This window comes from Mauremys mutica, chromosome 11 (assembly GCF_020497125.1).
Source record: "Mauremys mutica isolate MM-2020 ecotype Southern chromosome 11, ASM2049712v1, whole genome shotgun sequence".
In the NCBI taxonomy this organism is placed as follows: Eukaryota; Metazoa; Chordata; order Testudines; family Geoemydidae; genus Mauremys; species Mauremys mutica.
Genome location: NC_059082.1, coordinates 51,488,492 through 51,503,321, shown reverse-complemented (window position 1 = coordinate 51,503,321; position 14,830 = coordinate 51,488,492). Strand labels below are relative to the sequence as shown.

The 14,830-nt window shown below is 49.9% G+C and overlaps 1 protein-coding gene across 3 annotated transcripts in view; it reads left to right on the top strand.

Annotated features, from left to right (window-relative positions):
* DECR2 (2,4-dienoyl-CoA reductase 2) overlaps positions 1–14,830 on the top strand; it is a 20,033-nt gene extending 5,203 nt beyond the window's left edge. For 2 of the 3 annotated variants that reach the window (XM_044981047.1, XM_044981045.1), the window contains 6 exons: positions 7,068–7,203; positions 8,271–8,395; positions 9,882–9,975; positions 11,068–11,172; positions 12,009–12,197; positions 14,308–14,830. In XM_044981047.1, coding sequence (XP_044836982.1) covers positions 7,068–7,203; positions 8,271–8,395; positions 9,882–9,975; positions 11,068–11,172; positions 12,009–12,197; positions 14,308–14,342 — 684 coding nt within the window. In that variant the 3' untranslated portion in view covers positions 14,343–14,830. Of the gene's footprint in view, positions 1–7,067; positions 7,204–8,270; positions 8,396–9,881; positions 9,976–11,067; positions 11,173–12,008; positions 12,227–14,307 lie in introns of all 3 variants that reach the window. The other variant, XM_044981046.1, reaches the window with a different exon arrangement.

Here is a 14,830-nt window from a genome sequence, read left to right as displayed (position 1 = left end):
GACAGTGTGAACACACAACAGCGATTTCCCTTCAGTGCTCTCTGAGTGGCACTGTAACTTTGCCAGTGTAGACATACGCTTAGACTTGACTACGCATGAGGAAGGTGACCTAAACTGAATGACTTTGTTAAATTGAGCTTTATTTGTTTTATTTCAATTGACTCAAAGCCTCCAGTTGCGAGTTGCTGATTTCCAGGCAGATTCAGAAAGTAACAGCAGAACATCTGATATAAACCAGCATCCCCTTCACCCTGTGTAGAATTCACTCAAATGAAACAAAGATCCAGATAGAAACTGGAGAGTGAATCGGTGTGACTGATGGGCTGCTTAAGATGCAGGATTGCAAACCCCGAGCACTTGAAAAATCATGAGTTGGGCTAAAAAAAAAGAAACCCTACACAATTCAAAAATATGTATATTTTTTTTGGTTCTTTTTTGTATTTGCCTTTTGGGGTCTGAGTCTTTAGGGGCCACTAGGTTACATTTTCAAACTTTTCTCTTCAATTATGAGGGCTAGAAATTTCCTTGTAATTTATTTATGGAATTAAAGCTGAGTGTCTCATGAAATCACCTGACTCCAGGAGCTGGGGCTTGAAGAGAAACACCAAATGTTGTGGAACTTGTGCTAAAATTGCAAGAGTTGGCAACGTGGCAAGTCATGGGCATGCATCAGCCTATTCTGATGTGCACTTAATTGTTTGAAGTTGTGTGGGAGAGTGGAAGGGCCAACAAATAAAAAAGAACATCCTGAAAGTTACAAACCCTACCTCTCCAGGCCAGGGGGCATTGGCCATTCTCACCCTGCTCATGTGGGGGTGGGGGGAGGGGCACTGTGATGCTGCTGCAGCTGATAAGCACACAGGCTCTGCCCCCCCATCCTTTCCCTGCCTGCCCAACGCTCACTGGCTCCAGGTCCCTGGTACTCCTCCATGGGGAAGGGGTTGGGAATCACCGCCTGGGTTTTCCCACAGCAGTAGCAGCACGTGGGGCTCTGACAAAGCTGCGGTTCCTCCAGGGAAGGTGGTGTGTAGGTCAAGAGCAGCCTGGCTATCTGTGGTCCACCACCACATTGCTGGCCTTCCAGCAGTCATGTGCTGTACGTGCTGTGGGATCTGTCCCCCAGTGGGGGGCTGGAGTAGGGAGAGGCTGGGGCTGCAGGACCTGGCTTGAGCATCAGGAACATGAGTCATAAATGTGGGGGCCCCAAACTGTGCTTTAGGGATTTCCTCCATCACTCCTGGGCCCCATCCCCAGGAGTGGGGGAGAGCGAAGACTGGTCGACTCCAGCCCTGGGCAGTCTTCCAACCCAGCCCTGCCATGTGTCCTGGGGGGCAGAAAAGAGAGAAATGGTGTTGGGGGGAGAGAGAGCGAGAGAAAGAGACATGGGTGGGGAGAGAGATCAACAGGCTCAGGAGCTGCTGCAGGAAACCTGGAAATGGCTGGACAAAGAGCCTTCAGGGTTGAATGAGGCATGAGAGAGGGGTGTCACGCAGGGGATGGGGTGAGACAGTGATGACCTCATAAGTCTGTAGTGAGGGGAGGGGGCAGAGTCACTCTGGATGTGAAGGGAGACACTGACCTAAGAGTTAAGGGCCTCTCAGCCAAGTACCACATTCCCCCCACCACACACACCAGCTCAGGCCCCCTCTCATCCAGACCTTTTACACTACCAAACTGGGCCCTTGACCCTCCCACTCTGCTCAGAACCTTATTGATTATGGTGAAAAGCAGAAAGCAAGAGTATCCTTAATTGTAGGGGAAACCAGTCTTTCCCATCTGCCCATGCCCAGGAAATAGTTCTGCCCTGTCTCATCTCTCCATCTCCTGGGTTCCTCACCACCTCTCCCAGGCCCTGGGGGACTGCAGCTGGGTCCCCTGCCCATTCCCAGGCAGGTGCTGGGGGTGGGCAGAGGAGCCTAGTCCTGCTGCTCATAGGGGAGTGGCTCTTACCACTCCCCAGCCAGCTCATGGTGGGAGGGAAAGCTTCACTGGCCTTCTGCAGCAGCAGCCCTGATTGGCTGCCCCTCTCCTGGAGGCAGCTCAGTGGGGCAGGCAGCCAATCAAACAGGGGCTTCTGCCCCTCTCCCCTCCCCCCCAGGAAAGGTGGAAATTGGGGCTGGGCAGGAGCATGTCACGTCATACCCAGATGGCTCCACCCCAGCACATCACTGACTTGGGGCAATGGGGAGGAGGGGGAGAGGCTCCCTGCTGTCAGAGTGGGGCTGCCCAGCCTCCAAAGGCCCTGCCTTCCTTCTCGTCATTGGCTGTAGCTCGGGCGGGGCGGGGCGGGACACAGGCTTCACCTCCCCTGGGCCATCACACAGCTCCTTGGGGTCTCCCAGCCTTGCTGCTCTCTTGGTTTCCTGCTCTCCCTGGCTGTGCCCATAGATCATTTGTTCTTTCCCCTTCTTCCTCTGTTCTTACTGGCGCATTAGCTATGTATGGGGTGATGGAGTCCGATCGTGTGAGTGGTGTGACAGAATGTGGCCTCGTATTCACACCCTGTAATGATCTTTGTACAAGGCACGCCCTGGGAGGTATCTGAAAACTCATAACTTGCTGATCAGTAACATGCATAAACTTTATGAACATAAGCTGACATCATTGCTGTCCTGTTTCTGAACCAATTTCTCTGAGACAAAGGGCAAGCTGATGCCCCAGTCAGGTGTCAACAAAGCTGATGGGCCATCACCAATGAAGTGGCCATTGCTTGGCAAGAAAGGGATGGCAGGGACAAAGAGATCTGGATCTTAGCAAAGAAACAGCATGAGGTTTCCTTCCTCTACCAGCCCCTGTCTCTTGGTTCTCAGCTGGAAATGCTTTTCAGAGAGGGACTGAAACTATAAAAAAGAGGGACAAACACTCCAAGAGACCCCTCCTCTCTCTCCCTGTCCATCTCACTCTTTGCATCTGAGAAGACAAAAGAAGCAGCTGTTGGACTCTGTGGGAGGGGTCCTGACCTGAAAGTTTGGCCAGCAATGCTGTTGTGGCATTGCCAACCCCAACAGTTCAGAAATCATGAGTCAGACCCACAAAATCATAAGATTGGCCTAAAAATCATGAGATTCTTATAAAAGATTAAATCATGGGTTTTTTTAGTCCACCTTTGGGTTTTTGATCTCCCCCTGCCTACTCTTAGAGGATCTGTGACTAGCACAGTACTGCCTGTTCTTGCATATTTCTTGAAAGGAAGAGTATTTTGGCTCCTGCTGGAGGAGCTCTCTCAATAGTACAAAGAGCTCTTACCTTTATGCAATTATGGAGCAGGACCTGCAGGGTCCACGCTCTATCTCTTGCCCGCCCAGGCCATGGCAGTCACCTGTTCCCATAGCTATCAAAGTGTTTGCAGCTCCATGCCAGACATTTTGCACCAGTGGGAAAAAGCCATTAGTCTCCCCTAAATGGTCCCCTGCCACTGTTTGTGGAGAGACAGCTACATGAGGGACATTAAAGACACGCTCACTGATGAGGAACATCACAAATGGAGCTTCACAAAACGTTACTTCCCTGCAATAGTCTATGAATGCTCCATACCTTTTGTGGCTCTATTATTGCCTCATATCCTGCTGCTGTCCTGCAGGAAGCCCTCACTCAGGACTGGGGGAAGCAGAGGAAGATGATGGAATTTTAACTCTGCCTTGCTCCTGGTCAGAAGCAGCAGCAGTGCCCAGAGCAGAAAGGAAAACCCTGGGGAAATGAGAAGGAGGTGCTGGTGGAAGCTGAGCTCCAAGCAGCTGCCCGGAGAGGCATTATACAGCCCTGGCAGAAGAGGTGTATTGAAGTGGCTCCCCAAAACAATGTGCATCCCAGGGCAGTGGGAAGAGGTGGAGAATGAAGGGCTGAGCCAGGGCAGTGGGATGAGGTGGGAAGGGGCAGAGAAGTTTATTTGACAGCAGGAGCCCTGGCCGCCTGGGGTGGGCTGATAGCAATTTCTAAGTAAAATTAAGCCTGACTCTGAGAGTTCTTAGGTGAGCTCATGAGTCAGGCTTAATTTTACTTAAAAATTGCATCTTTCACAACTAATTGGCAAGCATTGGCATGTCTGCTGTTGGAAGCATGTGGTGAGAAACTTTTGCTTTGAATCTAATATAGTTTGTTAAGCTTGGCACTAGAAATGTGTGGGCAGTGCTAGGTCAGCAGAAGAATTCTCTTGACTTAGGCCTCAGTCCTGCAACTGGGTCCTCATAGTGACTCTTTATGCTTGCATGGAACCTTATTGTGCCTGTGCAGATGGCAGGATTGGGGCTTCATATTGTAATTCTGTCAATAATGAGATGAACCTCTTTAGATCTGTGAGATTCTTGGAGGGTCTTAGATATGCTGCAGTATAACAAGACTTCATAGAAAAGGCAGAATGTTTTGTTCTGTAAACCATTTTAAACGCCAGCCCTCTTTTCATTCAGTTTCCAGGGGCGATCCTGGCAATTACAGGCCAGTAAGCCTAACTCCAGGCAAATTGGTTGAAACTATAGTAAAGAACAGAATTGTCAGAAACAGAGATGAACACGATATGTTGGGGAAGAGTCAACATGGTTTTTGTAAAGAGAAATCATGCCTCACTAGTCTATTAAAATTCTTTGAGGGGATCAACAAGCATGCGGACAAGAGTGGATATAATGTACTTAGATTTTCAGAAAGCCTTTGACAACGTTCCTCACCAAACGCTCTTAAGTAAAGTAAGCAGTCATGGGATAAGAGGGAATGTCTTCTTGTGGATCAGTAACTGGTTAAAAGATAGGAAACAAAGGGTAGAAATAAATGTTCAGTTTTCAGAATGGAGAGTGGTAAATCGTGGTGTCCCCCAGGGGTCTGTACTGGGACCAGTGCTGTTGAACATATTCATAAATGATCTGGAAAAAGGGGTAAACGGTGAGGTGACAAAATTTGAAGATGATACAAAACTACTCAAGATAGTTAAGTCCAAAGCAGGCTGCGAAGAGCTACAAAAGGATCTCTCAAAACTAGGTGACTGGGCAACAAAACGGGAGATGTAATTTAATGTTGATAAATGCAAAGTAATGCACATTGAACAACATAATCCCAACTATACATATAAATTGATGGGGTCTAAATTAGCTGTTACCATTCAAGAAGGAGATCTTGGAGTCATTGTGGATAGTTCTCTGAAAACATCCACTCAATGTGCAGCAGCAGTCAAAAAAGCTAACAGAATGTTGGGAATCATTAGGGAAGGGATAGATAATAAGACAGAAAATATCCTATTGCTTCTATATAAATCCATGGTACCCCTCACATCTTGAATATTGTGTGCAGATCTGGTCATCTCATCTCAAAAACAATCTATTGGAATTGGAAAAGGTACAGAAAAGGACAACAAAAATGATTAGGGGTATGGAACAGCTTCCATATGAGGAGAGATTAATAAGACTGGGACTTTTCATCTTGGGAAAGAGATGACTAAGGGAGGATATGATAGAGGTCTATAAAATCATGATTGGTGTGGAGAAAGTAAATAAGGAAGTATTTACTAATTACACAAGAAGTAGGTGTCATCTGATGAAATTAATATGCAGCAGGTTTAAAACAAGCAAAAGGAAGTATTTCTTCAAACAACGCACAGTCAGCCTGTGGAACTCATTGCCAGGGGATGTTGTGAAGGCCAAGACTATAACAGGGTTCAAAAAGAACTAGATAAGTTCATAGAGGACAGGTCCATCAATGGCTATTAGCCAGGATGGGCAGGGATGCAAAACTTCCCTGAAGTGTCCCTAGCCTCTGTTTGCCTGAAGCTGAGAATGGGCAACAGAGGATGGATCACTTGATGATTACCTGTTCTGTTCATTCCCTCTGAAGCACTGGCATTGGCCACTATCAGAAGACAGGATACTGGGCTAGATGGACCATTGGTCTGACCCAGTATGGCCATTCGTATGTTCCAGGTTGTTGGCCTGTACTCAATTAGATGCTACTATGTGGTCCTGCTAACCCGTATGATAATGATGTCTACTGAAAGCATTTTTTAATGGGTGCCAGTTCTGTGTTTTCTGCTGGAGCTTTGAGTCTGCCTTGTAGCAAATGGCTTATGAGAGATGCTCTGTGAGATTTCTCTGGAGACTTATCTGTGGGAGGAGGATGGAAAGAACACAGAAAGAACATACCATAGTCAGTGTGGCTCAAGAGGCACTTGGCAATGAAACAGAGGAATTAGAGATGAAAAGATCTAGCAGCCCAGCCCTAAGGGCCCGAGCGGGATGGTATCCTGCAGTATCATCTTCTGTGTTTTGCCTGTTCCAGTTCAAATGACACAGGCAATGACTCTTTCCACAGTCTGGTAGATCTCACGGTTAGGAAGCTTTTACTGATCCTACATTTTACTTTTCTTAGTTTCATTCTGTTGCTTCTAATTACATCCCCAGCCTAAGCAATTCCTCTCCATTACACCCATCAGATACTGCTGACTGTTACCACATCCTCATTAGCCATCGCCTAACCAAGTTTAAATGTTAGCTCTCTCAGTCCTCCAGTGTAAACCAGTGCCTGCAGCCTCTATTATTTTTTGTTGTTCTCTCTTGGATCCCTCTAATGTGTCAATATCTCTCTGGTAATACAGTGCCCAGAAGTGAACACATTCCTGCTGTGATCTTTCCAACAGAGCCTTGATGTAAACATCCCACGCACTCGACAGAGTAATGTATAGGTTATAGCGACATACAAGAATCACTTCACTCACCACCAAAATGCAGCTGCCTCTGGGGTGGGACATGGCAGCTGTTTAACAGCATAGTCATAGATTATTAAGGTTGGAAGGGACCTCAAGAGATCATCTAGTCCAACCCCCTGCTCAAAGCAGGACCAATCCCCAAATGGCCCCCTCAAGGATTGAACTCACAACCCTGGGTTTAGCAGGCCAATGCTCAAACCACTGAGCTATCCCTCCTCCCCCTATGACAGAAGACACAAACAGCTTCCCCAGGTCACGACAGGGACAGAAGGTCCTTCTGCCTGATATGTCCTTTCGCTGATGCCAGAGTATGAGTCTCCCCTCTGGTTTCTAACAGCAGGAGGTAGGATTGGGATCCCTAATACAAAATCTTTCTCTTTTCCAGGCTGCCAAGAAGCTGGAGGCTGCCACTGGTCAGCGATGCCTGCCTCTTTCTCTAGACGTCCGGCAGCCCCAAACCATCATGGCAGCGGTGGACGAGGCTGTGAAAGAGTTTGAACGAATTGACATCCTCGTTAACAGTGAGTTGCTTGCAAAGTGGGGGAATTGACAGGATTTTACAAACCCGTGTGTGTCAGGGAACAAACTCATCACCAACTGAGGGTCAGGAAGAAATTCCCCCCCCCCATTGAGGCAGTGTTCTGTTAACGTCTGGGTGCATTGCTGGCATGGGTACCATCATCTGAATGCTGGTCATGCTGGAAACAGGATCCTGGACTAGGAGGAATATTTCTCTATTCTGGGTGAAGCTTCCTATGCTCTCACTGCCCTGTGGGAGCCTGCAGAGCCAAGTGACATGAGAGGCTGGGAATACTGGTCCCCTGGAGGTGGTAGACTGACAACTGACTGCCAGAAAAAGAAGCGAGGAAGGGGGCAGTCAAGCCTCATTCCCAACCCAGCAGGGTTCCCCACTCATCTCTGTTTGACTCTACCCTGTTCTGTATCGCCCACTTAAACAGCAATTCAAGCAGCCCCTGCTTGGCTGATCTGGAAATTGATTGTAGCCAACTCTTTGATACCCAATTGTCCCAGTAGCGTTCTTCCTCAAGAGCCAGGGGTGGCGATGCTAGGGGGGCACCCAGGCACTGCTCTCTGAACAGTCAGCCCTTCACCCAGTTCTGGGACATGCTCAGCTACTGGATATAAAAGTGTATCCCTGCCTGAAAGGTCTGTGTGCAGCTGGCTGCTCTGCTGCTCCAGCGAGCTGGGGACTCCAAAGCAGGAGCTGTAAGTCTTTGGGGATTTTCCTGACTAGCACAGCAGAGGCCTGAGGGGCATTCTTAAAAATGTCCTTTGCTAACTAAAGTTGGGGCGGCTAAGGCAAGTTACAGTGCCCCACCTAAACCGAGGAGCCAGAAACCATTAGAAGTTGCACTGGGCAGCCTGTGTCAGTGTGGCTCTGGGTTAGTAGCCTCGAGGCAGATCACATGTTCTCTATATAGTGAGGATTGTACATGTGCGCACACACCCCGTCCCTGCTGCGGAGGAAGGGAGGGAGCAGCACCCTATGCCCACCTGGTAATAGATCATAGCAGTCTCACTCCCCCGCTGCCCACTGACTGTGCCTCTGGATGCTCTCCCTCTCCAGATGCTGCTGGTAACTTCCTGTGCCCGGCCAGTGCTCTGTCCTTCAATGCTTATAAGACAGTGATCGACATTGACACCCTCGGCACCTTCAATGTCTCCAAAGTACTCTATGAGAAATGCTTGCGGGTAAGTTCATCTTAGACCAGAGGACGCGCTGCTGGGGAGTCCGTCGTGTTGATAAGAGGGCGGGGGTTCCATGGATAAACTGTTAATAAAATCCTTGCTTGTTATTACAGCGATAAACAGTTACGTGTGGTCTGGGGTTCAAGGGCATGTTATCACCAGTGACTCCCTTTGTACCAATCACCATTGAAAAATCTCTTTAACCTTTTATTAAAGCACAGCGAAAGCATTTGAAATGTAAAGTATTAATTGTAACACTGTTCCTTAGTCCCTTTCCATTCAACTGCAGAGAGTCTTTTTGGGGGAACCCTCTGTTTTCCAGGTGTTTAGATTGGGGGGTGGAGGACAGGAGGAGAGAGAAAGGGTTAGCTTTGGATAGTCTATTGAAGTCCAATCCTGTTTCCTTTGGACAGAACAAGATGAACACGTGCTTGTATCCATCCTTTCAGAAAGCAACTGCAAAGATCCTTTTCCTAGCCCATTGCTCTGACCACATCACCTCTCTCTCTTTCCATCACTCCCCTGGCTCCCTCTTTTCTAGCGTATCAAACATATGCACTTGCCTTCACTTCCAAGGCCCTGCTCAGCCCAGCCCCGCCCCACCTATCGTCTCTCAACCAGTATCAAAAGGCTGATTCCAGCCGCAGTGGACCCACGATGGCAACCTCCATCACCCACTTGTTAAACTTTCCAACAAGCCCCTTTGTGCTTTCTGCCAGGCTGCCCCTCCTGCTTGAGAGGAGCTCCCCTTAAACACCCCCAAAACGGCCTCCTCCTCCTCCACCAAACCCCTCCTTAGAACTCTCCTTTGCTGTGATGCATACAAAACACTTGACAATGATTAGGCTGCTGGTGTGCTAAGACCATAGCCGATCATGCTGATTAATCTTGTCTCATTGGCAGCCCCATCTTATATCACCTCTCTGTCTCCTCGTGTCTTTCCTGTACCTTCCATCCTCGCAGCAGAACCTTCCCCGACACAGCCATTCACCTGTGACAGTGAATGTGGTTCAGGCTGCCTCTAGAAAGTGGCTGCCTGCAAAATGTGGGTTATGCTGGGGAGAGGGTGACCTTGACTTAGGAGAAGTAGATGGAGGGTGACGTGAGCCAGTGAAACACTGATTCCTTTCCCATCCCAAATCCTTCCATCTCCTTCACTCTTCCTTGAGGCCTCTAATCCTCTGCCATCTCCTGCCTTCTCAGGGTGCTTATATCTTTCTAGAAACAGGCTGCAGATTGTGCTGGAATGTTCTAGCACAGCCCGGAAGGAGAGCCGTCCTATGCAGGTCCCAAGCAGGGAGGTGTTCAGAGAGCCAGGCAGAGATGGCAGAACCAGAAGAGTTGGGCAGACAATCCCCATTCCTTACCAGACCAGTTTCGCCTTCAGGGTATTTCTGTGGTCAGTCTGTTGCATCGCACGCCCAGGTCCTGCAGCCCCAACAAACGATATCTCTGCTCTGTTCCCTAACTCCCTGTCTTGTTTATCCAGGACCATGGCGGGGTTATAGTTAACATCACAGCGACCTTGAGCTACAGAGGGCAGGCTCTCCAGGTGCATGCTGGGACGGCCAAGGCGGCTGTAGGTACAGTAAACACACCTGACCCATTTGGTTCCTTTCTGTGTCTTTTCAAGCTGCCAAAGCCCAGCCAACTTACTGGTTCTTTCAGAGCCTCTGATGGAGAGACTTGGAAGAACAAGGGGATCTTGCATAGTAGTCCCCTTAGTACAGATAGGCTGAGTCAAGCCCAGATCTCTGCAGCACCCTCCCTGACCAGGTTAAGAGGGGTCACTCGGCCTGGCTTAACAAGTTATTCCCCCCTTGTGCAATCTCTACTTACCACTTTCCAGAATGTGACATTGCAGAAAAATTGTGATGACACAGGATGATGCATTCTGGGATACCACCAGCAAACCGTGATTGTACAGAAAGGAATAATAACTGAAAGGAGCCTTCCGCAGATCGGTGCCTAAGCACCAATCCAAAACCCACTGGAGTCAGTGGGAGCATTTTCACAGACTTCAGTGGTCTTTGGATCTGGCACTAAGTGACTTGCCTGGATCACACTGAGCTGGTGACAGAGTTATGTTTAGAACCCAGGCCTGAGCTGGGCTCAGTCCAGCAGACCACGCTATGCTGCCGGTCTCCACGGCTTGTTAATGCCAGATGACGTTAGTTACATGGCCTGTAGGACATATGCACAAACTCACACGTAGTCAGGGCGACTGCTGGGACCAGATGGCAGTGATAAAAGGCCCTCTGTCAGCAGGCAAGCACAGCTCCTTGGAGAGGGTATCTGCAGGAGGCCAGCTGCTTCCCCAGTCCTGTGAATTCTGACTCCTCTGCTTCATTCAGACGCTCAGCACCCGTCATATCCCTGATCTGCCCTCTCCGGCCCTGCCACTAGTGCTCCATGCTGACTTGCAGCAGCCCTGCTATTCCAGCCTGTCCCCTCAGCCCTTTGCCATTCCAGATCTGGACACACCATCCCCTCCACAGCTCTGCCTAAGCCCCTCAGTCCTGACCACAGGACCCTCTACTAGTCAGTCCCGACCACTTTCACCCCTTTGCTTTTCAGACTTACACCCCCCGCCTGGCCCCGCCTCTGTTCGCTCTGCAATCCCTTCACTGTCGTTGCTCTGGTTTTCATTCTGCTTTGAATGTCCTTCCTCCCAGATGCAATGACCAGGCACCTGGCAGTGGAGTGGGGGCCCAACAACATCCGGGTCAACAGCCTGGCACCAGGCCCCATTGCGGGCACCGAGGGATACCGGCGGCTCGGTAAGGGGCTCCCAGAGAAGTCCCCCGGTGGAGGCTTCTCCTGAGAACGGGGGCTCTCTCTGATTAGTGCAACTATATGTGTGTTAGGGGGGAGTTTAGATGGTGTACCAGCCCCCAGAGCTCAGAATGCTGCCTCTGCCATACCCTGACCAGTGTCTTGCTACAGCGGCTAGTGTGTGCCCTGATGCTCACAGGCCCTCTCTTGTGGTGAAGCTGGGCAGGGACTTTGCACCACCTTGTTACTTTACCCTGTGACCACAGGAGTTTAGCCGCTAAGATTCTTGCCCTGGATGCTGTACAAAGACTTGTTTCTTGCACTCAGTGTTGTCCTGCAATGTCACACAGGTGATCTAGCACTGCCTGTGCTGCCCCAGTCAGCCCCAGCCTGCTGTCTTGATTATGAAAACATTGGATATATTTCCATGATAATTTAAGAGACCGTAAAGGTGATGAGGTCACTTAATCCACCCTTCCTGCTGCAGGATTGTTTCCTCCTCTGTATTCTTCAGGTATCTGTCCTGTCCTAAGCAAGGGGCTTCCACCATCTGCCAGGGGAGGCTGCTCCCCAGGCTAAGAGAGCTCCTTGGTAGAACTCTGTCTTGCTCTTCAGTCTAGATCTTCCCTTCTCCACTCTCCTCTCTTTGCCCTTGGGCAGATCCTCATGTATGTTTCTGCATCTGCTCAAGTTTCTTAGTGTGGCTCCCATCACTAGTATCTGGACTCCTTGTAACCCCCAAACAGTGCCAGCCAGTTTCAGCCTTTTGCCCTGGGTAGGGGAACAGCGTCCTGCTGGATAAAGAGTCCAAAGACCTTTGTTTGTTCTGTTGTCTCTATAGGTGGCGCTCGTGCAGAAACGGACAGCTACCTCGATACACTGCCCCTCCATAGGGCAGGGAATAAGACGGAGATTGCCCACAGTGTGCTGTACTTGGCGAGCCCCTTGGCATCCTATGTGACTGGCACAACCCTGGTGGTTGATGGGGGGAGCTGGCTGACCTCTCCCAACAATTTCTCCGCACTGTTGGGTATTGCATCACACTCTGCTAAGCTCTAGGTGACGTGAATTTCCCCCTCTGTGGGACTAGATATGCTGTCCGGGCTTAATGTCTGAACACCTCGTTATGCTGGAAGCAAACCAGCGACATTGGCACAAGGGGATTGTCCCAGGCATGATGCATTCACAGTGAGTGCGTTCTGGGTCACAGGCCCTCGGGGTCATCATGCACTCGTCAGCAGTTGGCATGGTAGCCCTGGACTTTCCCTGCCAGGCAGGGGTTGGGGCTGTGTTGCACCGGTCAGTGGTTGGTGTGGACCCCATGCTTCCTGTTGGTCACACTGCTGTTCCTGTCAGTGCCTCCCCACTGCACATCAGGTTAATAGCGGTTACCATTTTCCTGGTGCAGGGTGAGGGTGGCGTCACATCCCAGAGGAGCCTCTACCCTTCCCATGTAGACTTTCCAAGATCAGCAGTATGAAATACCTTGTGCTGTGGTGATTCATGTGCAGATTCTTCGTAGCCTAGGGCCACAGGTCATGGGTGTGTTTGGCTCCCAGGTGTGTGGGGCCTCTCCAGAGGTCCTGAAGGCTTGCAAAAACTCATCTGGGATACCTCCCCTGCCCAAAGAGTCCCAGCTGCTGGCCCTTGCTGAGGAAGATCGACAGCACCAAGTGTGGAGGTTCCAAGCTAGGCTTCTTGAGAGAAGGCTGGGCAAATAGTTAGGAAGCGCAAATGTGTGGTTATTAAATCTGCAGTCTCCCAAACACCTCGCCCCATTTCCGAGTGTGAGAGGGTGCACGATGGAGCTTTGGCCAGTTCTACCAGCGCAGGATCTGCCCCCAGGTGTTCAAAGAAGGCCAAGCCATGTAATACAAAGTGGTGTAAAGGACAGTGGCACCAATCTGCCAAGAGGGGCTGGTGCATGCTTGCCCATTGAATTGGGTGCATCATTGGCGGTGGGAATTAATCCTTGGGCCTCTGGATCTTAAAGCAGGAGCCGCACTGACTGCGCTAAAAGGCCAAGCTCTGTTAGCCAAGGCTGAAGAAGGCTCATCATCCACTATATGTGGCCCAGCTACACTAGGGGGGATGGAGCCCCACACCGAGTGAACTGCCCACATTCACAGAATGCCCAAGGAACTATTAGTTACAGCTGGAGGTGGCAGACCCAGGCTCACCCGACTCAGAGCTGGGATTTGGACCTGGGTCTCCCATGTCCCGGGTGATGGGCCCTGATCACCAGGTGCAGAGTCAGTCTCCCTTTGGATCAATGAATATTTTGTTATTTGTACAAAGTGGAATAGCTCCAAGCAGAGAGATTAACTGACTCTTAGTGGTTATGAGCTGTGCTGGTGGGTGGTATCTCTCCCTCTGTCCCCCGCAGGCCGCCCCCCCATTTCATAAATCATTTTGGGAAGGCTTGGTCGAAACAAAAATACATTTTGAAAGCTTTCAGTGTTTGGTGAAAGAGAGCTGTGGTTTTCCAGCCAGCCCAAGGCTGTTCGTCTGGCACCTGTAACTAGCACCATTGGCCCCTGGAGAAGGCGAAGTAACGAGGTGCCTTTTCCCTGTGCTCCAACTGCAGGCTCACTGTGCAGAGACACGTGCAGGTGTCAGCCTGCCTTGCCCCCGTGCTCTGTCCTGGCCCTCTCTCACCTTGCCAAACCCACGGACTGTACAACCCAGATCAGCTCTGAGGCACACAGGACTAATCAGAGACCCACCCAGAAGTGTTCCCTGTTTAATTCATAATGTTGTTTAACCAAACAACACACCAACAGGTGGAAGGGATGGGCTTGTCCTGTCTCCAAGGGCCCACGTTATGTTAATCAGAACCCACGTTAATTAACAGGCTTGCCTGAACATTTACTCTGTATTCAGAGTATGGGGAAGGTGCACTCTGTTATTCATCCCAAAGAGGTTTAAGCTGTGCTTTAAGCACAAGTCTTAAAGCAGCCTTAACTGTGGAGCTGCCATGGCACCTTCGCAATAAGCTACTGATGTTGTTTGAATAAGGGGGCTCCCTTCCCCCCTGGTCCCCATCCCCCAATGCTCTTTTTGAGCCCTGCCTCAGTCTAGGCCAGTCCATGATGGATTTCACTTCCATTTCATTCCCTGACTTCTATTCTGTCTTACAGATCATTGGGCCATGGAAGTGAAGAAAGACAAATGATGGATGACCAGGGACTGACAGACAGGACACTGAGCAAACACTATGGCTTTGGACATCCCTATGACACAGGGTCAGGGGCCAGCCGTGACCTTTGTCCATCAGCCGTTGGGATGACCTCACTGGGGCAAAAGTGAAAATGGCAAAGTTGAAGATTCAATGTATGTCTTGGAGGGGGTGGGTTTAGCAGGGGCGGGGGAGCTACTGGAGTCCTGTCCAGAGGGGAGCTGGGCCCAAGTTTGCTCCTGATTTTATATTTTGAAGCTGGTCTAGCAATAGGTGCAGTGCTGGTGATGGGTCTGTGAGGTGCAAGGCGGGTTGCTGGAACCTTGCTCTCCTTCACTATGCTTTTTTCATTTCTGTTACATCAAACTCCCTGTTTCTCTATTGAGTTACTTTGGTAATGCCAGAGAGCAGTCCTGCCACCCCTCTGTCTTGATTCCCAGCTGATTTTTCCCAGCTTTAACCTATAAACTGCTGATACCTTTCCA